General features: G+C 45.5%; 1 protein-coding gene across 1 annotated transcript; it reads right to left on the minus strand.

The window, feature by feature from the left end:
* Positions 1 to 595: 595 nt before the first annotated feature.
* Positions 596 to 22,922, minus strand: LOC147428958 (uncharacterized). The gene is made up of 4 exons (XM_086495983.1): positions 22,566 to 22,922; positions 22,355 to 22,475; positions 1,132 to 1,188; positions 596 to 975 (listed from the first exon to the last, which is right to left on the minus strand). The coding sequence occupies exons 1-4, from the start codon at positions 22,779 to 22,781 to the stop codon at positions 908 to 910; spliced, it is 462 nt and encodes a 153-aa protein (XP_086352109.1). The 5' UTR covers positions 22,782 to 22,922; the 3' UTR covers positions 596 to 907.
* Positions 22,923 to 22,997: the final 75 nt, after the last annotated feature.

A 22,997-nucleotide genomic window follows, 5' to 3' on the forward strand; every position in this document is an offset into this window, starting at 1 on the left:
CATGGACAAGACCCAATGTCTCCCCCACAACATTATATTCACAATACATCGTGCTGTACAGCTCTCAGGACTTAATTCATCCAGTAACACAATGCGTCTTGCCACTGTAAGGTCCTTATCTACAAAATGAGCAATAGCTGCTTACTGAACAATAATATACCTTGAAAGGTACGTATCTCCAGTCTGATCAATGTAATAAAGAGAAGCGATAATATAAATCTCCTAAATAAAAAAACAGCTACCACCTGTGCTTATTTTTAGAGACACTCTCCATGCCTATTTTCTGATATTCTGAATACATCGAAAATAATATAACGCTATAAACTCACACATACCTCATGCATCTCAACTGTCAATTATCCAACGTCATGTTTTTAAAGTTTGTCAGGCCTACAAAAAGAGATGAACAGCTGTAATAGTATAAACAGGGTCCAGCGAACAGCATATTCCACTTCACCTGGTACTTCAATAAAACAAACCTAAAAAAACATTAATTTTCTTCTGGAGGAGGCTTTTCAGGGCAATAACATGTACAGCACAACAATTTGTTAGTTAAAATAACACTCAATGCCAATATTGTGATTGAGCAGGAATCTCTATACCAGAAAATTAGCTTACAGATCTTATATTTTCAAAATTTGGTTACAATAATGTGTGAGGACTGAGAGGAAGAAGACCAGGTATGTCAATCTAGAGGCCTGGTTGTGAATTTGGGCACTGAGGGAAGAAAACACATTAGTCCTGAGGATTTAGAATAAGCACTACCAGAATCCAGTAGCTAGAGAGCCAATGGCTTAAAAATAAGCTGTCTATTACCAAATTGTCAAAGATCCACACAAAACAGCACATGCATCGTCAACCTCATCTTGATTTGGGATTCTTATCAGGTTGGGGCCAAGATAAAAGCTCAATTGAAAGTACTGCTGCTTAACAGACTTTTAAAAGCCCAACAGAAAATTCCTGTGTCCGTGCCACCTGAGAGAAAGGATCACATTCTCCCCTTCAATTTCAATACGAAAAGAGGAATATATATATATATATATATATATATATATATATATATATAGACATTTATTGAACTGTTAGATAACAGAATTATCAACAATAGAATTACTAGCGCAGTCACCATACCAGCTGCTTTAAAGCTCTTGGCTTCAGAAATTACTTTTGTTAATGCAGCAACCGCACCTGCTAAAAGTGCACAGCTTACAATTTATTTTGAAAGGCAGTATTGTTTCAAGCTGTCAGAATTCTTCGATAAAACTGAAACTAAGAAGAACTGAAATGCTAAATGTACACTGACAGAGCGGATATGCACGAAACTAGCAATAAGGTAGATAAACGAACTGTTCAAGGACAAGCTACACAGAAACAAAGAAACTATAAAAGATGTGGAGGAAAACATGAACCATGGACAATAACCTTTTTTTTTAATATAAAGAAGATAATACGCTGCTGGACAAAGAAAAATAAAAATTTGTAACCATTTTCCAACGTGCATTTCTCTGCAAATGATATGATTGATGGAAACCTTTTAGCAAGGTCAAAATGAGGAGCACTTTTCTAGCCTACTCAAAACGTCCGGGTCTAAAGATAAATTTGGCTGGCACTGTTTCTATAATTGAAAACACGAGTGTCCTGGGACCCATCACTGATTTTACACAACCAATTTTGGAACACTAATAAACGCGTTTAGAGGTGGTGCCATCAGTATAGCTTGGTTATGAGGTCACAAACAAGAAAGAAACTTTTGCCATCACAAATTGAACAATATATTTTAAGATCCATTGTGAATAGAGAAACATAATCGCTCGAACTTGAAGCGGTTTCATCAATAACAATCACAAACACTATACCTATTACGATACTCAACTATCCGGACTCTACCGATGCGATGATATATTCCTGCATCAAAATTGATGCAATTACCAGAATAACTGTATGTAAAACCCACAACGCTAAATTTTATAGATGTTGAAATGGAGGCAAATGCCCAGTTTAAAAGGCTCCTCAATATATGATGGTTTTAGACCAAAATACTCATCCAAAATAGGAGCAGTAAATTGAAACAAGACAATGCACATGTTTTCGAATATCAATCTTACACGGATCCTCTAAATATGGATAGACTAAGTGCCTATAAATACAAGATGTTCACCGTACAACCAAGGTAATAAAAACTCAGAAGAATAAATGTATGCTTAGATGAACGTTGATTTTGATTTAAAAAAATTTGCAATTACAATGTATCTCAAATTAAAAAGCAAGTTTAGGACAAGTGCAACTTGCTGTAGAAGGCAAGCTTCAATTCATGGTTCTTGCAAAACCCGTAGTCTTTTGATTTTTCTTAAATTTCACATCGGATGTAGTGAGACGTACCTAGCTTTAACTCAAAATGTAAGATCCAATTCGCCTACAGTCTTAACTAAACTATGCATGAGACCCCAATGGCTTCAAAGAAAGGTTCCATCCCGTACTTATATTTGTTAAGCAACCCAAACTTATGTAAAGTCCAAGAAGCATCTTTGGTACATAAGTTTGAATTGAAAAGAAAAGGATTGGGTCAAACATACAGCTGACCAAGAAACATTCAACCCCTCTCACAGGGAAACAAGCCAACTGTTATAATATATCAAAGAGACTGTTTGTTCCAAGAAGAGTGTGTCCAAATAGACTTTCCTCCGTGTAAAATCTCTCTATAATATTATCGATTGAAATCGTACATGAGGAGGGATGAGCTACAAGGTGAAGTTTCAAGTTATCCATGACAAGGACAGTATAAGCAATGCAAAAGGGCGTCAAGCTCGTGGTCATCAATGCCATCTATCCACTGACAATTATAGAGGGATTGTCACAGAGAAGCCTAGAACAAGCAAAGGAGTCAAACACAGACTGTGGGGATCTGCTCACCAGTCATTGACTTCGAAAGATGGAAATAAATATCGAATCTTGCTCTTGACACAAAGCAAGAAACACTTTTCTATAGTGAAAAGTCCACAAAATATATATATATATATATATATATATATATATATATATATATATATATATATATATATATATATATATATATATATATATACTTTTCACCTGTGAGACAGAGCCACAGCAGGTGCCACCAGAAGTACCTTTTCACGCACTTGAGATACTGAAATTGCTCCAACTAGACATTGCGACACAGCAAAAGAAATAAGAAGTAAACCAAAACAAAGCCAAAAACAACAAGTAGCACTTTATGGTAGAAAGTGCTCATCTTTCAGAGGTAGTTGTGATCCTCTCTCTTCCTTAGCTGGCCAGGCTACTTTTTGTTCAATCTAGGATCCATTTTTCCCCTGGCTATATGGTTTGTCAGAAGTTGCATACCCTCCATGTCCTCTACTGTCACTGAAACTGTGCTGCCTACCCAACTTCAATCCCTAGTCCCAGAGAACGGATCCTGAGGGTAGAAAACTACATTCTCCCATGTCTCGACTTCAGTTGTTTTGAAGTGAAGTGTTCACGGTTTTGAACTCCCAACGTGTGTTTGTTGTTAATTCACCGCACTCGCTTGCGGATTTTATGGTATCAGAGCTTCAGCAGACTCTTCTTCTACGCAGGATCCAATAAGACTTATTCCAACACACCACCGTTTCTGACGCAAAATCCAACAGGGAACATCACAGCAAGACTAAAGAAAAGCAAAACATTAGGTAAGAAATTAGAATCTAGCGACGAAGTACAGGAAACTGACAAAGAAGCCCAAGATGATCAAGATAAGAACCAAGATGAAGAAATCAGGATCAAGATGCTGAGTTAGAGGCTAAGCATAGAAAACCTAGAGACGAGGGTGCTCTTACGGAGAACTCTTAATTACAACTTGCTGCTACAGATTTATAGTAGCAGTTCGAAGCCCGAGCTTATACAAATCAACTTTTCAACTTCACAAGGATCCTCTAACAAGAAGTTTGGTGACATGGCCCCCTTAAGGGGGGTTGGAGCAGTTAAAAAGAGTGGACAAACGGCCAAGGGGGACACAAACTCTAGAGAGATGCAAAAAATGGATAGATTGTAGGGACAGCAGCCCAAAAAACACAGAACTCTTGACTTGGCATGGCTGTGCCGACGTAGAGGAAATCACGGGCCAGGCTGACGTAGCACTATACTGATCGCTGCAAAACATGGAACCACTCGTTGGACTCAATTTTTGGCGTGTTGCTTTTGGGAATAGAGCTTTCCATGCAGACTGCTTTTCAAGGCTAGGGGCCTTTAAATATGAAACAAGCGCTCTCTCTCTCTCTCTCTCTCTCTCTCTCTCTCTCTCTCTCTCTCTCTCTCTCTCTCTCTCTCTCTCTCTCTCTCTCTCTCTCTCGTCCCAGACTCGGTGCAAGCACAGCAAAGCCCTACCTACAGTTGTACCTTGTTGAAGCAATAAAAAACAAAGGGACACCAGGATTTGGAGCCAATGCTCTCTGGGCGTGGAACTGGGAACGGCCGGAACGCAACCCAAACGTTCCGAAACGGCATTCCGGACGAGCCCCATTCCCGAAACGGAGTCGGGAACGGAATGCCGTACCGAAACCAGGTGTAACCGGAACGGTGTTCTGGAACGGGACGGGGGGGGGGGGGGGGGGGGAAGGTGAGGAGAATAAGTGGAATGCGGGAAAAACGGGCAAGAGTACAGATTTGGGGGTAAAACAGTAGGCATTTGGGGGACATACTTGGGGAAGTTTCAAGGCAGGTTTATAGGCACTTTTAAGGTTTTTTACGAGTTGATTTGGGACTAAGCTGAATGTAGGTAATTCGGGCCCCATTCCCGTTCTCCCCCGCTCCTCCTCCCTGTTCCGTCCCGTTCTGGACCCTCCCGTCCCCGTTCCCGTTCCGCATAACTATGAGAAGATGGGAGTGCCCACAGAGCTCATTTGGGGGGTCATGGCATTATACAGGTGAGGAGTGGGGCATGTACGCACCCCAGAGGGTCTATCCACACTGGTTTACTCCACTATTGGGTGAAGCAGGGCTGCTCGCTCTCTCCTACTCTATTTGGTATGTATGTAGATGAGGTTTCTGACTACATTGAGAGAGATGGTGATAGAGGTGCACAGCTGGCAGGCACATGGATTCCACTATTGTTATATGTTGATGATATTGTGTTTATCTCCGACACTCCGGAGGGGATGCAACGTCACTTGGATGCTTTGCATAGGTTTGCCCAGGAAAGTGGTTTGTCCGTCAACCTTGGTAAAACCAAGGTCATGGTATTTAATACCACCTCACACTGGATCAGGAGGTCAGCGCCCGCCTTCACATACGGCCAGGAAAAGGTGGAGTATATAGATGCTTACACTTACCTTGGAGTGGTTTTTAGTGGGCCAGCATTTTCATTGAGGGCAGCAGAGACTAGACTGACCAGAGCCCATGCAGCATTGGGTAGATTGGAAAGGATGTGTTCACAGGTTCAGTTTCAGGAGCCTTGGACGAAGCTCTGGCTCTTTGACACTTTGGTGGCTTCTGCATTGCTTTATGGAGCTGAGATTTGGGGACCTTCACTGGATCATCAGGGACAGGCCGCAGTAATGGATGGGGGGACATGGAGAAGCCTCTGGTCTCTATGATCTCGCGGCTCATTAGAGCCAAGGCTTCAGTACCACGTGCTATTGTACGAGCAGAGCTAGCTGCCCCCCCATTGGTGGTTGAGGCGCTCACCAGATCTGTCTCTGGGAAGTTCCCACATGCGGTGTATGAAGGAGACAGATCTGGTGAGGGCCTCAACCACCAATGTAGAAGTAATGTTAGCCATGCAGGGAGAGACAACATGCTGGTATGGGGAGATGACATCATGGTTTCAAGCGCATGGGTTCAGCATAGACAGATTGCCTCCCTTCCAGTAATCACTGGATGCACTCTCTGACTCTTACATAGTCCGAGATCACCAAGCTAAGCCACGACTTGACTCGGCTAGACACCAAGAGGACATGGATACATCCAGCACATCAGCTGGGCACGAAGATGGCTTTCTACAGAGAGCATCTCCCCAAGCTTACGGAGGATGGTTTGTGACGAGGCCCAGATACATGGACACCCACTTTTCTCATGGGATACGATGTGCTATTGGCTAGATACGCACATCTTCACACAAGCTACGGATCGAGACTGGGAGATACAGCAAAGTACCAGCACAGGCCAGGACATGCCCCCTATGTGACATCGAGCCTAAAACAAAGTTACTGCACATGCCGTTGCCCCATCTACTATGACATACGAGGCCGCTTCCATTGCTTGCTCAGAGAGGGCTTTGGCATATTCTCTAGAGTCATGCAGTACGAGGATCAGAGATGCCTCGGTTTGTTTTTGCTCGAGCTGCGCAGACACAGAGAGAGCCTGATGAGAGGAGAGGCTAGCCAGTCTCAGAGACAAATCACAGACTTCTTTAGAGCTGCCACTCCACACGCGGAGGAGTTACTACCAAAGCAGAGTTCGTCGCTTTACACCGGAGGCATACTGATTGACCGAGCAAATGAGCTGGGGAGATCCAGATGCCCACGACTACGGAGGACTACACAGCATCGACGAAGGCTGCATCAGAGGATTCGGGTCACTTTGGCTCGACATGCACGACGCCCGGTTAGACTACTGACCATAGAGGGGATTGATGAGATCTGCCAGCGATCGATGCTGGATCTCCTGTGATCTAGCTATCACAGCTAGCTGTTTAGCTGCTTAGTCCACACCTAGCAGTTTAGGATTCCATAGTATTTTATTTTGTCATTTTGTCATTCTCTCATCTTGTTACTCTGACTTTGTATGAGATCCACCACATTGTAACTTTCTGGTCTCATAGGTCACTTTGGCTTTTTGAGGACGTTAATATAACACTAGTGTCGCGAGCGGCCTTCGGCCACCTCTCTCTCTATAGCGTGCACTGTCCTCACTGTTGCCGGAGATGCAGGGACACACTGCTGGATGAAGCAAATTGCACCACGTGGCCCCCTGAATGTCTCTCTGCTTAATATATAGAAAAGATTTCATATCTCTCTCTCTCTCTCTCTCTCTCTCTCTCTCTCTCTCTCTCTCTCTCTCTCTCTCTCTCTCTCTCTCTCTCTCTCTCTCTCTCTCTCTCTCTCTCTCTCTCTCTCTCTCTCTCTCTCTCTCTCTCTCTCTCTCTTTTTAAGTCAGGGCTGTATATTACTGAGTACAATATAATCCCTAGCGGATGCCAAAATAGCCTATCACGTGGGGTGTACAAGCTGAATGTAAGGATGAGAGCCACTATAGAGACAACTCGACTAGAACAATCTCATGGTGGTCGATCTGAGGAGTGGAGGAGAAACCACCGAGGAGGGGCATAATGCAACGTAATCTGGCCACCAATAAGTGTGAAGAAGAGTGGGGATCGGGCCCAATGCCGACGGAAGGCAAATCGGCGAGCCTCGGCTGCTCGAGATGTACCTGAGGAAGAATCCCACTGCCAAATCAAAGTGTGAATGATGTCCAGCCAAATGGCAGTGAGGGTATCCTGAAGGAGCTGTGGAGCCGCACTTAGAATGTCAAGACAACGAGCTCTCCAAACATTCCATAGTGTAATACTAGTGATGACAGAAAAAACTTCATCTCTCTCTCTCTCTCTCTCTCTCTCTCTCTCTCTCTCTCTCTCTCTCTCTCTCTCTCTCTCTCTCTCTCTCTCTCTCTCTCTCTCTCTCTCTCTCTCTCTCTCTCTCTCTCTCTCTCTCTCTCTCTCTCTTGAAAAAGTCAAGGCTGTATATTACTGAGTACAAAATAATCCCAGCGGATGCCAAAGTAGCCTATCACGTGGGGTGTACAAGCTGAATGAAAGGAGGAGGGCCACTATAGTGACTACTTGACTAGAACAATCTCATGGTGGTCGGTGTGAGGAGTGGAGGAGAAACCACTGAGGAGGGGCATAATGCCAAGTAATCTGACCACCTGTCAGTGTGAAGAAAAGTGGGGATCGTGCCCAACGCCGAAGGCAGGCAAATCGACGAGCCTCGGCTGCTCTAGATGTACCGAAGGAGGAATCCCACTGCCAAATCAGGGTGTGAATGGTGTCTAGTCAAATGGGAGCGAGGATATCCTGAAGCAGCTGTGGAGCCGCACTGAGAATGTGAAGACAAGGAGCTCTCCAAATATTCCATAGTGTAATACTAGTGATGACTGAGAAAACTGCATCATGTGTCTGCGAATCTCCCTGCCAAGCAATCTGTGGTAGCATAGCCAAAGTCCCTCGTCGATAACCAGTGGAGGTAAGCATGAAGGCTGGATCTGTGGTTGAGCCCTTGTAGAAAAGATGCGGGCCGGGCATCGACATCAACCATGAGACAGATCCCCAAGTAAGAAATCCATGCTGAACACCTGATCTGCTAAGTAGAGAGCAAACTGCAAGCCACACTACATGGGAAGCTGAGCATGACCAAAGACAGTGAGCAGGTGACTCAAGTTGACGCAAAGGGCAGCGAGTACATAACGGATCATGACCCATAGTAGCTAGCCAAGTCCCAACTGGTAGTCCCCCATGAGCAATCATCCACATGAAAAAGGAAATACGACGAGCAACATGTAAATCCCAGATCGCGAACCAAAACTGCTGCAGATAGGCATGAGAGAGGCCTGAATGTAAGCAGAAACGCATTCGAGTGGGCTGCTGAGGTTGCTGTCTCATCAATGCTAATGTTCCAATCCGGACAGTGTACTCAAAGAAAGATCGGGTGCCCGTGTGGGATCTAAGTGAGGCCAATGCCACTCTCCTGGGTCCCAGTAAAGCTGCGATAGGGCACGACCCTCCCACACCCAAAGCCTCCAAAGTGCAGCGTCAGCGGAAGCAAAACGGGGGTCAACAGAACGATGCTTCCTGTGTGAGCCAACTACTCGTATGGCCTCCCATCGGGCGCCGGAGGAGATAAGTAGTGGAGAAGTGGCAGCGTATGTCAATCGAGCATGAATCCCTTGAGAGTTGTTAGTATCAACTGTGAATAGCATGGTGTCCAAACGAACTAATAAGAGAGTGCTCTGGTCAAAGAGGCCTTCCCAGCCACAATGAGGGGGCATCTCTCTCTCTCTCTCTCTCTCTCTCTCTCTCTCTCTCTCTCTCTCTCTCTCTCTCTCTCTCTCTCTCTCTCTCTCTCTCTCTCTCTCTCTTTCTCTCTCTCTCTCGGGTTCAGCATAGACAGATTTCCCCCGTTCCATTACTCCTTGGATGCACCCTCCATATCTATCACACGGACAAAGATCACTAGACTTATACGTCAGGATATAATTCAGCTAGATACCAGGAGCAAATACATACAGCCGATCCAGGAGTTGGGCACGAAGATGGCTTTCTATAGAGAGCACATTCTCCAACTCACAAAATACGGATTTGTGACAAGGCCTGGATACATAGATACACACTTATCTCATGGGATACGGTGTGCTATTGGCCAGATACGCACATCCTCGCATCAGCTTCAGATCGAGACTAGTAATTTCGAGGAGTACCAGCAGAGGCCATGATATGTCAATTATGTCATATTGACCAGAGACAGAGCTGCACTACATATGTCACTGCCCTATGTACTATGAGATCCGTGGCCTCTTTCACTGCTTGTTCAGAGAGGGTTTCGGACCACTTTCTAGAGTCATGAGATACCAAGGCCATAGATGCCTAGGATTGTTTTTACTCAAGATGCGCAGACACGTGCAGAGCTTGCTGAGGACATCATGGGAGAGCCAGTCTCAGAGGCAGACCACACATTTCTTTACACCAGACAATGAGCACCCAGAGGAGTGCTCACCACAGCAGAGCTCAGTATAAGATCACACCCACACCAGAGGTACATTGATCGATCGGGCGATTGAGCTAGGGAGATCCAAACGACCACGATCACGGGGGTCGTCACAGTATCAGAGGAGATTGTAGCAGAGCATCCGGATCACCCTAGCTCGACATGCGAGGCGCCCAGTCATAGTACTGACTATGGAGGATATTAACGAGATTCGCCCCCGAACGATGGAGTGGTTGTGAATCACGTTGTCCTAACTTTTTCACTCCGTTCCCCATGCCATCATCCAAGCAACGCTGCCTACCGTTCCTCTAGTAGTTAAGACTCTTACGAGATCAGTGGTTCATACACAGCTTATGACAGCTCAAACAAGATCATTATGCTCGGCTGGCTCTACAATTCAACGGCACTTGACAGCACAAGGAGATGCATCATGTTGGTATGCATAGATGGCAGCATGGTTTGAGCTACATGATTTCTCTATGATCACGCTCCCCCCTTTTAAGTATTTTCTAGGTGCACCCTCTCTCTCTCTTTGATATGGAGGGAGGTCACTAGATATATACAACAGGATCTATTTCAGTTGGATACCCAGAAGACATGGATTTAGCCTCTACAAGAGCTGGGCAAGAAGATGAAGTCCAAGCTCACAGAGAATGGTTTCTTATCTACGCCTGCCTACATGGACACTCACTTGTCCACGGCTTACGATGACCTATTGGAGAGATTCGGACATCATCACACCCATTGGAGATTGAGAGAAGCCGATTTCGACGCATTTCAGCTAAGACCACGTTGTGTCAGTTGTGTCAGAGAATGTGAGAGACAGAGCTCCACTATTTATGCCATTGTACATGTAATAAACTGCTTGACGTGTCAAAGCCTAAAGAATGGAGCCAACTTAAATATGCCGGCCTAGGGGCCTAAACCCTAAGATGAACAAGTAGCAGAAGAAGAAGTCCTACCAACTTATGGGGACCCCGTCCAATAGGGCCCCAGTGACATAAAGGGATTAAAATAAAGCAGGACCTGCACACACGCAAAAAAAAACTAATGACGTAGCAGATTTCCGAAAATTGCGCTGGCATGATGATGTGGCAGGCTGTACGGATCTTCGCGTTTTGCGCTGGCTGATGACGTGGCATCTGTACGGATTTCCGTGATGTATGTTGGCAGCTTTTGGCATTGCCTTTTGGACTAGAAGCTTTTGAGTTTTAAAGGCTTTTTACTATAACTGCTTTTCAGGCCAAGGGCCTTTAAATATGAGGTTAGGGCTCATTCTCTGGCATGCTTCCTGGGGAAGGTGCAAAGTTTGGAGTACCGGCTTGTACTGTGTTGATGCAATATAAAGAAATACCGAAAGGGGCGCCAAGGTTTGGGGCCAATACTCTCTGGGGTGGAATTCCGCCACTCCACGTCGCGTGTCGTCTCTCTCTCTCTCTCTCTCTCTCTCTCTCTCTCTCTCTCTCTCTCTCTCTCTCTCTCTCTCTCTCTCTCTCTCTCTCTCTCTCAGTTCAGTTGTTATTGAAGTGCTAAAAGTATGTTTCAGTCTGTTCTCTTCTATTGGCACGTGGTGCCCGTCTTGTGACAGTACAGCATACTATGGGATGCATGACCGCACACATTCCCTCTATAGAGACGGTTTTGGGCAGCTTTCTAGAGTTAAGAGATACAAGGATCAAAGTTGTATTGGGCTCTATCTACTAGAGATTCGATGACATCGAACAAGGTGAGACAGAGAGAGACAGAGAGAGGGAGGCACACATGGTCAAGAAAGGTCCACGGCGCGAGAGTCGAAGGAACGCCCCTCTACGCTCCCGCATGCGGTCGAAGCTGCCCTGAAGTCTCTCGAATTGTCCCCTGAGAGTATGGATCAGCTCCAACCAAAAATCTCGAAAAATCTCCATTGGTGGCACAAGGCGAGCCTCAAAGATGCGAAGCAGCCGGCCTGCCACATGAACCAAAGTGTCAGGCCACATGCGAGCTCCCAACACACCTCTCTCTCACTGCACCACTCCTACGGAGTAAGCTCTCTAGCAGGTTGGAGTGTAGGTCGACCCCCCTGTATCAGTATCATCCTGCTAGTGGAGGATAGCTCAAACTGTAATGCAGGGCCCATGAGAGTGGACCTAGCAGGTGTCCCCCAAGGGTATTGCCGTGTTGTGGAGAGAGTTGGCAACAATTGAAGGATCCGAAGCCAAATCTGTTGTGCCAAGGGGCAGTCCCTAAGACAATGACGCCAACTCTCCAAAGGGTCGTCACAAGCTACACATGCTGCCGATACGACACTATGTACAAGCCAGCTCCCCACTACTATAGCTCTATGTGCAACCAGCCATCAGCCTTGGCAAGAATTTTGTAGGGTTAGTTGAGGATAGTGATGGGTCGCCACTGTCGAATCTCATCCAAGGAGCCACCCGCCTTGGAAATGAGGTATATCAAGCCCTCACTCATGCTGTCAGGAATCTCTCCTGTGAGTAAGATGTACTGAAAAGCGTTGCATAGGTCCGCGCCAAGCTAGTCCCAGTACTCTAAGGGAAAACTGGGAGTCCAACCTAGGGCCGCGTGGAGATCCTCTAGCTGAAGAGGCAGCTCAACGCATCTCCTCAATCACAAGACAAGGCACTTGCGCCCAAACCTGCTCTCTGCATGTATCCTGATGCTCTGACTGAGGCTCTACAGACAATAGGTCATGGTAAAAGTCAGTAGCAACTGCACGCATGTCCTTTGGCTCTGAGGCAAATAACCCATCACGCCTCCTCAACTGCCTGACACTGGCGTGCGCATGCCGGGGTCCCACTGTCTCAAAGAACGCCCCTGTCACTCTGTCAGCCACTTGGGTCCACTGAGATGCATGTCGATGGAAAGCAAACTCATGATGCCTCTCCTCTGTGCTAGCAAGCTCCTGGCAAGTTTGCTGCAACTCCAACCAGGGACTCTCTGGTGCTGCTCCCTCAACCTCTGCAAGGAAGCTACGCCCCGTCGAGGATGCTGCTTCTCCTCTCTCGCTCCAGCCAAGCGCACCGTAGACTCCTCCAAAAAGAACCGACTAAGGTGAGTAAGTCCACAAGCCACTCGGGCAGCAGGAGAGTCTTGCGTGTCTAGAACCTCCATCCAAACAGCCACCACTCGCTCTCTGAGCTAAGAGTCCAACAAGATCCTCTCAAGGATGCGTAGCATCGTGCTCCCCCTCCTCTGTCTTTCGGCCACTATGAGAATCACTGGTGCATGGTCCGAAAAAGATGTACTAGCCAAAATGCAAACTGTCCCACCCAAGTCACAGAAGTGGTCACTAGTGTAGAAGCGATGCCCCAAAGTCTGGTGAAGGGTCGCCAAGAAAATGTGTGAAGTCGTAGGCAAAAAAGTTCCACCGACGACGAATGTGGAAGCTCGTCAGTCCACGAGGAACTGCTGCAAAGGGAGACGCCTCTCTTGCCAAGCGACTCGTGGCAAAGGTTGTCCCTCTCTCGCCAAGCGACTCGTGGCAAAAGCACTGCCAAGAGATCTCTGAGCAGTCGAGGATGGTCATGCCCCCTGGGTCGGTGCGGGGTGGGAGCGGGAAGAGATGTAGAGGAAGGGGGCTAGCGGGAGGAGCAGAACTTGGGGGGGGGGGGGCATTTGAGGGAAAAGGGCAAGGTGGGGCGGAGAAGGAGGGAGGGATGGGCGGAGCAAAACTCGTGGGAGGGGGGGACCAGCCAACTAGAACACGTACTATGGGAATGCCAACTGCCTTGGCAGCCAAAGAAGCTCACGAGCGAGGTGTCTCCTGAACAGTCCCAATCTCTAACCCTATCCTGGAAAGGAGCGGAAGGTACTCCCTCCTCAGGCCAGGAAAGCAGACTGACAAGGGAAGGTCTGCCTCCTCCACAAGAACGTCCGTAGTTGGGTCGAAACCAAGGAGCCATTGTCGAAAATGAGCCAAAACTGCTCGGATGGCTTGGGGGCTCATCGCAATGACCTTGGACACGATCTCGGGGGTCTCAAACTCTATCTGGTAGTAGCCACGTCCGAGCAGTTGAACGTCGAGGATCTTGCCCACCTCTGCTAAAAGGCGGGCCTAGAGGAGATGACGCACCTCTCCTCTGTTGAGCCTAGTGCCGCGAATCTTGCAGATAACGGAGTTGGCCTAACGTCTAAGCTCGCTTGCTCTGTTGGCGAAAGAGCAAGTCGGATGGTGGGTTCCCCGGGGTCGGGCGAGGGGGCTTCCATCAAGTCCCTCTGTGGCGGGGCAGAATCCTCCATCTGTGTCTACTGCTAACAAGAATGCGAAAGGAATGAAGGCGAGACCAAGTCCTGATGGACAGAGCGCACCAACAGCGAGTGAGCAGTTGGGCGAATCCGTCAACCAAAACCTGGTAGAGGGGAGGGGGGGTTCTAAGCTGCAGGCATCTAGGGGGGGAGGTGGCGTGTGTGGGGGCAACGGGCAGCAAACGGGGGGGGGGGGACAGTGCGCTGGCTGGGCGCAGGCAGAGGAGCGCGGTGGCTAGGGCAAGCGGGGGTAGCACACAGCAAGGCGGTGCGTAGCGTGAGGGCGGAGGGGAGAACGATGGCGAGGGGAGGGGAGGCACGTGCAAGCGAGGGGGAGCGTGCGAGAGCAGCAGCACGTAGTTGTGAACTAACATATACAAACTTGACACACTCCACATAGATGGCGACTCATTTTAAAGTGAAGTCGTCGAATCGTCTCTCTTTGCTAAGTTAGCTTGCATTGTCAGGGTTACGTAGGGCACGAGGACTTCCATATCGTGCCACTTGAGAGGTGTGATGTTCTTTTGGGGATGTCACAAAATGATAATGTGGCCTGTCTTGACTGACTTGAAAAGAAGGGAATCGATCGTACGGACAGGTGACATGGCCGACACGCCACGAATCTCGCTCAGAATCACCCTACGAATCCCACCCCAAAACGCGGGCTGGCATGACAATTATATGCACACTGACGTGGCCATTGGAAGGTACCAGTTATTAAAGCAGTTGACTTTTGGGATGCCATGTTTAAGCAAACAAGGCTTTTGGATGCCTCTTTTGGTAACAACTACTTTTGGGACTCAAGTGCCTTGGGAGTCGCTTTTGTGAGATCAGCGTATATTACACTCCTATAGAGTGATTCCCCGGCAAATGTACTCTCTAGATTGATTAATATAAAAAAGAAGTATCGAAATAGACGCCAGACTTAACGGCATCTTGAAGTGAAACTCCGCCACTCTGGGTTTCGTATGCAATTGTTTTAAACTTGAAGTGTCCTCAAGTTTTTTACTACTAATTTACCACCTCGCTAGTGGCTTGCCAGTTACACGATGCCTTCGTATCACAAGAATAATGTGGGTGGTCTAGTCAAGGCTATGAAGCTTAAAGTGAAAACTAGCAAAGGCAAATAACTAGTTATTGATGTAAAATAAAGGGGTGATTTAAATCAAGTCTTTTTCCTTACACAATCTGCCTAAAACCTTATTGTCTGTATATACAGAGTGCTCTAGTAGATTCAGTGCATGGGTTACAGATTTGCAGAGCAACTCCCTTGCAGTTGTAATTCTCTGGATTATTAATATAAAAGGAAGTACCACATTGGATACCTGGCTTAAGGGGGACTGCATTTGAGTAGAGAATCACACACTACCATCTTTTGACTTCATGTGTTTGAGAGTCCGAGTGTTAACAGTTCCACGCCTTGCCTTGATTCTTCAAGGAGCATAGAGAGGAGACACGGTCGATGGTCAAGAAGGCTCTCTGTAACCCGCACGTCCAATGGCTCGTAGGCCCCCCACTCCCTACATATGCGCTCAACTCCATCTCTAGCAATGCACCATAGAGGTCAATGTGTGGCCAATAGTAGGTCAAGAGCCTCCGTAGACTTGTGCATAGGCACAATGGTGTGCCTAGTCCACTTTGTTATAAATCTCTCTACTAGTGCTCGGTTGAAGAGCAAGGCAATGAATGAGGCAAGGGTGCATGCGGTGTATATGAGGTGCTCAATTTGAAGGCCTATGTGTCCCTCAACTCTGCATGCAAGTGTGATTAGAGAAACGGCAATGCTACATGCCACGCGTAGCCCTCTCCACTATCGCAGTTGTAAAGAAAGCAAACATGGCGGGGCGTCAGTATGCAAGCTCTGGAATCAGTGCTTGTCTAATAGAATCTTAGGTCATTCCATTAGTTCTAAAATACCTTTGTACATAACTTTGACAAACCATTACTACCAAGCCAATCAAGCAAAAGATATCGAGGTTAATTTCAAGGTTTGGAGTTGGGATTGTAGTAAACCTAGGGCTTTTTTCAAGTACTCCGTATGTAGCAATGTCACGGTTCTTGAAAAGGTAGTATAACTATAGTTCCTAGGCCTCCTCGATCTCCCGCTTTTTACGGCAAGTGAGGGTCTGTCACGGGGACGACCACCACGTGCCAACTAAAAAGAACAAATTGAGCAACTTTAAGCACTTCAAATACCAATTGGATTAAAAGAGATGCACGACATGAGAGACGTGGAGTGGTGGGTTCAACCCCAATAGAGCATTGATCCCAAACGTTGGCGTTCCTTTGGATATTTCTTTATATTGCTTAAACTCAATACAAGCCGATACTCTCGCTCTGCATCTTCACCGAGAAGCCTTCCAGAGAATCAGCCCACGGTGCAAATTTAAAGGCCCTTGGCTTCTCAAAAGCAGTTATATGAAAAGCTTCAAACTCAAAAGCAACTGGTTCAAAAGCTGCCAACGTTTTACAAAAATCTATACAGTTGCCACATAACCACGTCAGCGCTAATTGCAGAAGTCCGTACAGCTGCCACGTCAGCGTGTGAGTGCAGATTGTGGGGTTCCATATAGTTGTGCCACATCATCGATTGATCCCCAGAGCCTGAGTGCTGGTTCTGCTATATTTAATCTCTCTATCACTTGGGCCCCATCAGATGGGGTTCCATAAGTTGGTGGGAACTCTTCTTTAAAAATAGGCCACTCGGCAAGACATTGTAAGTTGGTAAAACTTCTTCAGTTGCTTCTGCTTCTTCTTAGGGTTTAGGCCCCTCAGCCGGCATCCACAAGTTGGCTCCATTCTTCAGTGGCTTGACACGTCAACAATTTGTGACATCCCTCCTTCATGAAAGAAAGTAATCGTCTGTGATTACCGTAAACCTGCAAAACAAGTCAAGTTAGCTCAAAAATTTCCAAGGGTCATTTCGAGAGACAATCAATTTTCTCATTCCGGATTGGAGCTCTTAATATTCAACGTGGTTGGTTTTCGAGAAGTATCTCATCCAATAAGGAGTCTCATTCCAAATTGGAGCTCTTGATATCCTGGGTCGTTGGCTTCCTAGTAAAATCTCATCCAATAAGGAATATTCAGTGGTTGGGAGTCGGGACATCACAATGCAACACAATTGCTCACATATGCATGTTACATGACATAGAAACATAAAGCCACCGCAAATACTCCCCCCGCAAATAACCATCTTGGTCAGGGCCATGAGCTATTCAACGACTCCCTCATCACTTCTCCTGCAAATAACCTAAAAAGGTCCGAGCCATCAGATATAGAGGCCTTTTACAACCAAACACCCCCCAAACCACAACTTGCGTTGTTTGGAGGTGCTGAGAGTAACCATTGCTTAGACTTCTTAATACTCCTCCTGTAAATAACCATCCAGGTCCAAGCCATGAGTAAAAACAGCACTTTTCAAACAATACTCCCCCCACAAATAACAAGAAGGATCCGGGCCATGAGTTATGCAAGCATTCTCAAAAATTATTTCTCACTACTCCACCCAGGAGTAAATCACCAAGCATTGAAACCAGTATTCAAACCAGAGTCAAATAGTTCAAATCGGCACCAAGACGAGTGTAAAACACATACCATCTATTTCAAACAAATTCCAAACAAGTTCTCGCATGAAATTCAGAAACTGCTAATTCAAACTGAAAAGGCATTCTCGACATCACTCAAGCTCGAAAGTCGACTTGCTTTCCATTGTGAAACCTACACCAAAATCAAAGCTAGTCATATTCCATAAAGTTGTACCCGACCGCAGCATGGTCCATAAACTCTTGAATGGTTGAAACAAGCCTCGACAGAAAGTGTTCATATGGCGGTGATGGTAGCCCCAAGATATACGAATCACATTGGACTTCCAAGGTTATCAACTCGAGAAGAGACACCTACTGCAAGATGTCCATATATTTCAAGTTGTAATCTGTTAGAATTTCCATGGCAAGCGTTTCAAGATAGTCCACTCTACAAGCAGGTACACTCCGAAGAAAGATGTCTCAAGGCATATAACTTCCAGCAAAAAAAATTCTTGAAATCTTGGCAAGTCCTTGGAGTGTGCGGCTTGGTAGCTATAAACATCCACCACTACGGCTTGAAGAAAAAAACCCTTGATCCTTCTCTTGCAAGTGATCTTTATGGCTTATGCCTTGGAAGACAAATCCATGAAGATAGGAGCGCGCCCGATGCACGATGGAGTAAGGCCCGGGTCGAGAGACAAAGATTCTTTAATAAAGTTTCATGTAAAGCTTGGAAGCGCCATCTTGCTTTGTAGGACCGGTATGCTTTCAAAAAAGCACACACCTGAAGCTCTGATACCACTGTCACAGGGACGGACACCAGTTGCCCATAGAAAAGAACGGATTGAAGAACTTTAAGCACTTCAAATAACATTTAAACTGAAAGAGATGCACGACACGAGAGACGGGGAGTGGCAAAGTTCCACCCCAAGAGAGCACTGGCCTCAAACGTTGGAGACCCTTTCAGTATTCCTATAAAGGCCCTTGGCCTCTCAAAAGCAGTTACATGAAGAGCTTCAAACTCAAAAGCAACTAGTCCAAAAGCACTACCGCCAAAAGCTGCCAACGAGTTTTACTAAAATCCGTACAGTTGCCATGTCGGCATGTCAACACAAATTGCGAAAGTTTGTACAGCTGCCACATCAGCATGTCAGCGCAGATTGTGAGATTTCGTATAGCTATGTCACGTCATCAGTTGATCGCAAGAGAGTGAGTGCTATTTAATCTCTCTAGGTCATTTGGGCCCCATCAGACAGGGTCTCATAAGTTGGTGGGAACTCTTCTTTAAAAATAGGCCACTCCATAAGACTTTGCAAGTTGGTAAAACTTCTTCTGTTGCTTCTGCTTCTTCTTAGGGTTTAGGCCCGTCCCCCGAGATCCACAGGTTGGCTCCGTTCTTCCATGGCTTGACACGTCAACAGTTTGTGACAAGGTCCTCATCTTTGTGCAAACCTCTCACTCTATAGCCTCAGCTCGTGTACGTTGGATACTCAGCTGCCTGTATAACTCTCTACACTCGTCATCATACCGTCTATTCTAAGGCATAGTCCCAAACCTTGTGGTGTTGCATGAGTGAATGTCATGTGGGAAGCTATTAAGGGAAGATATGCGCGAAATGGAAGAGAGTTGGATAGAGAGAGAAATGACATGAAATGTCATATTAAACGTCTTCAAAAGGCCAAAATGACCTATGAGACTCCAAAAGTTACATCTCGAGAGAACTTGATAAACTGTCTAGAAGAAACTAAGAGAAGCTGAAACTGAAAGCAAAAAACCTAAAATAGAATTGTAGACCACTATGAGGGGGTGACTAGGAACTCTCTAGCAAAAACAAAGATACAACCTCGTGAGGAATCAAGAGGATAAAAACATCATCATCATCGTCATCTTCGGTGTCCTAGGATGTCCAACATCCCCTATGCTCTTGTACTATAGTAGAGTAGTTCTGATCTTTTGTTGTAATCTCCGTCGATGTCGTGATGCCCTACGCAATCGTGGGCGTCTAGATTTCCCGAACTCAAGGGCTCGGCCAATCAATGTACCTCTGGTACACTCTGAAATCTATTGTGGTGATTGCTCTTCAGGTTGCACAGTAGCTAGTCTGAGGAAGTTTGTGATCCATCTATAGGACTCTCTCTCTCCATCTAATTTCCTCAGCAAACTCTCTCTCTCTATGCAGCTCTGAAAGAAACAAACTAAGGCATCTCTGATCCTGCTATCTCATAGCTCTACACAATAGTCTAAAACCCTCTCTAAAAAGACGATAAAAATGGCCCCGTACCTCGTAGTACATTGGACAATGGCATCTAAAATGCAGCTCCTCTCTGTCTTTATACGAAATAGCTGACATGTCCTAGCCTCTGTTGGTACTCCTCTGAATATACCAGTCTCAATCTCAAGCTCGTGTGAAGATGTGCGCCTAACCCATCACACATCATATCCCATGAGATAAATGAGTGTCCATGTAGCTAGGTCCGGTCACAGATACCATCCTCCATAAACTGAAGAAGATGCTCTATGTAGAAAGCCATCTTCATGTCCAACTCATGTGTCGGTTGTATCCATGTCAATCTGGTGTCTAGACTCTAACTAAATCAAGTTCTGTCTAATGGGTCTGGTGATCGCTGTCCATGTGAGACATGGAGGGTGCATCCAATGAGTACTGGAAGGGGAGCTGAAAACAAAATGTCAGTTGTCCATACCAACAAGATGTAGCTCCCTGTGACGCTAGCTAACGATAGGACTCCTAGGCTAGTCGGGCATATCTGTCTCTAGGGAGGTCCCAGATACTATATATAAAGGAGACTGATCAAGTACCTCTACCACCAACGGCGCCGCCCCCCGGGGCGGGGGGGGGGGGGGGGGGGGGGGGGGCTAGCTCTACCTGAAAAATCTCCTGTGGTACCAAAGCTTTCGCTCTAATCATCCAAGATATCAAGAAACGAACGGCCTTTCCATACATCTCCATCCCTCAGTGATACGGGATACAGAAGGCCACCCATATCTACACTCCATAAAGCATGGATGGAGTCACCAAAGTATCAAAAAGCCAAAGCTTCGTTCGAGGTTCTTGGAGCTTCCCAAAACGGCATACGCTCTAATAATCTAGACTTTGCCGCTCTCCTCAAAGAAAACACTGGACCACTAAATACCACCCCAAGATAAGTGCATGAATCTGTATACTCCACAGTCTCCTCACAATAGGTAAAGGTGGGTGCTGACCCACTATGGTGTGGTGTTAAACACCATGATCTTGGTCTTGAAAGGTTCACACACACACACACACACACACGCACACATTCTAACCATATTTACTTTTTACTTGGTTTTTACTATCTACTTACTTGGTTTCTTATACTCAATGTATTTTTCCCACACATTCTAACCGTAACTACTTTTTGCTTGGTTTTTACTATCTACTTACTTGGTTTCTTATACTCGAATGTATTTTTCATATTCATGGAAACGTCTCATACTAACCAGCAGATTAGCCCCCTTCACCCATACAAAAGAAGTTGAAAGGGACTTCTACAAGAACTGCACTCGTTTGCACTCGTAAGTCCTCGATTAATCATTTATGCCAAAGTCATACTCCTCCTAGTATTTCTAGAATCCTCTCTTGACAAATAAGGCATCCTACGTTGAGCAGGCCACTCATGAACACAAATCTACTTCATCTCAAATACATGAATCTTGTTAGCGATCATTTTCTTTTCATACGCTTTGATTAAAAGCAACTGATTGGTACGGACATTTTGGTGCAGAGAATCTTTTACACACTCTCGTATATCGAGCTAGGCACTCAGTTATCATCGGAAATGGTAGATGCTGTAATCTATTCAGTCTTGCAATCATGGCTGCAGCATGTTGCTCCACACTGCCACCGCTATGGAAGGAGCCCTTCAAACAAATAACTGCGCTTCATTCAAAGCTTACACTCAACATGTGGTAATTTCAACAATGGTATAGTGTATACAACATTTTGATGTTTCCTGGTGCGAAGATGATTTCTCTTCCCTGAATTACATAAACCTTCTCAGACACAACTTACAACCCTGTTAGTGTAGGAAAAGCAACAGGTTTACATTTGGGAAGAGTGAAGCTGATTTTTTTAGTAGGGCTTACAGTGATGGACAATCCTAACAGGAAGATGAACTAAACGGCCTAGCAATTTTGACAAATTAATATAAAAAAAGGTAATACCTGCATTTTAGTGCCATCCAAGTCAATCACAGACCCATCTACCAGCACTCGAAGTGTGCATGCCTGATCAAGGCCCACTCGCTGATACAAGTCTTTCATTTACTTAGCCAGAACAACCACCAAAGATTTAATGGCGCTTTGATCACGAAAAGATGCAAAGACAGCACCAGACAGTTCATTTGACTATCATCACCAGCATTTCAAGGCAAAGGTAAAAAACTCTTAATTGCAGTAGCAGCCATCAAGTTATATGAAATATAATGGCATTCTAATTATTAAAGACAAAGCAGCAGCTGATCAACTAGCAGGCTAGACAGAATTAATGTCCACATAAATGATTCAACCAGAGAAAATGCAACACTTACCTTTTGAAAGCCAACTTCTCATAGCTGTTAAACTGCCAGCCACAGAACAGGCAAACATTCAACTCTATGTTATATTCACTCAAGCCAAAATGAAGAAAAACGATGACACTTATATTGCACAAGTACAGCCAATAGAGATAATCAGAGCAGTTTTTCCAGATGTATGCGAAGTTGTAGGTACAGATAATCGACCTATCAAGCAACTAGGACAGCTACAATGTTGGAGAAGTGAATGTGGAAAGGGCCTATAAAAGTTCACCATCCTCTCCAAGTTCACCATCTTCCAGCTCGTTGGTTTTACCATTTCTTTCTTCTCTCTCACGGTCTCTTCGATGCCTCTTATGCTTGTGCTCACTATCAGAACCTTGCTCAAGCCCATGCTGCTATCAACAGATAAATACAATCCTCAGCCTACAAAAGTTACAGATACACTTGACTATAAAGTTCAAATAATATATATGGAAACAAACCTTTCGTGATGATTTCTTTTTTTCACTGTTATGCCTATGTGAACGTTTTCCTTCATCTTTTTCGGTTTTCTCCAGACTCATCTCATCGTTACTCTTGCTATGGTGGTGTCTTTTGTGCTTTTTACTCTTTTCCTTTTCTCGGTCCTTGCTCTTGTCCTTGCTCTTTTTACGCTCTTCTTTTTCAGGATGACCATTTCCAACTTCATTTGCCTCCATATCAACCTCTTTATCTTTTTTGTTTGATTTATCTTTATCCCTCTCTTTCTCTTTCTTCTCCTTATCCTTCCTTTTCTCCCTGTCTTTCTCCCTCTCCTCACCCTCTTTTTCTCTTTTCGCCTGCAACAAATAAACATAGAACAAAATGATTTAAATAGGGCGTAAAAATAAAGGCTCCCACAGCACGGAAAATTAAAAACAGACTGCAATGCTTTT

The sequence above is a fragment of the Adiantum capillus-veneris genome, chromosome 22, assembly GCF_014529385.1.
Source record: "Adiantum capillus-veneris isolate H3 chromosome 22, ASM1452938v2, whole genome shotgun sequence".
Classification (NCBI taxonomy): domain Eukaryota; kingdom Viridiplantae; phylum Streptophyta; class Polypodiopsida; order Polypodiales; family Pteridaceae; genus Adiantum; species Adiantum capillus-veneris.

Excerpts from the sequence above, each read along its gene's own strand:
- LOC147428958 (XM_086495983.1), bottom strand. The coding sequence starts at position 22,781 with ATGGAGGCAAATGAAGTTGGAAATGGTCATCCTGAAAAAGAAGAGCGT. Across the intron at positions 22,476-22,565 it reads AAAAGAAATCATCACGAAAG|CATGGGCTTGAGCAAGGTTC; the intron begins GTTTGTTTCCAT and ends TGTTGATAGCAG. Across the intron at positions 976-1,131 it reads CAAGAGCTTTAAAGCAGCTG|GTGGCACGGACACAGGAATT; the intron begins GTATGGTGACTG and ends CCTTTCTCTCAG.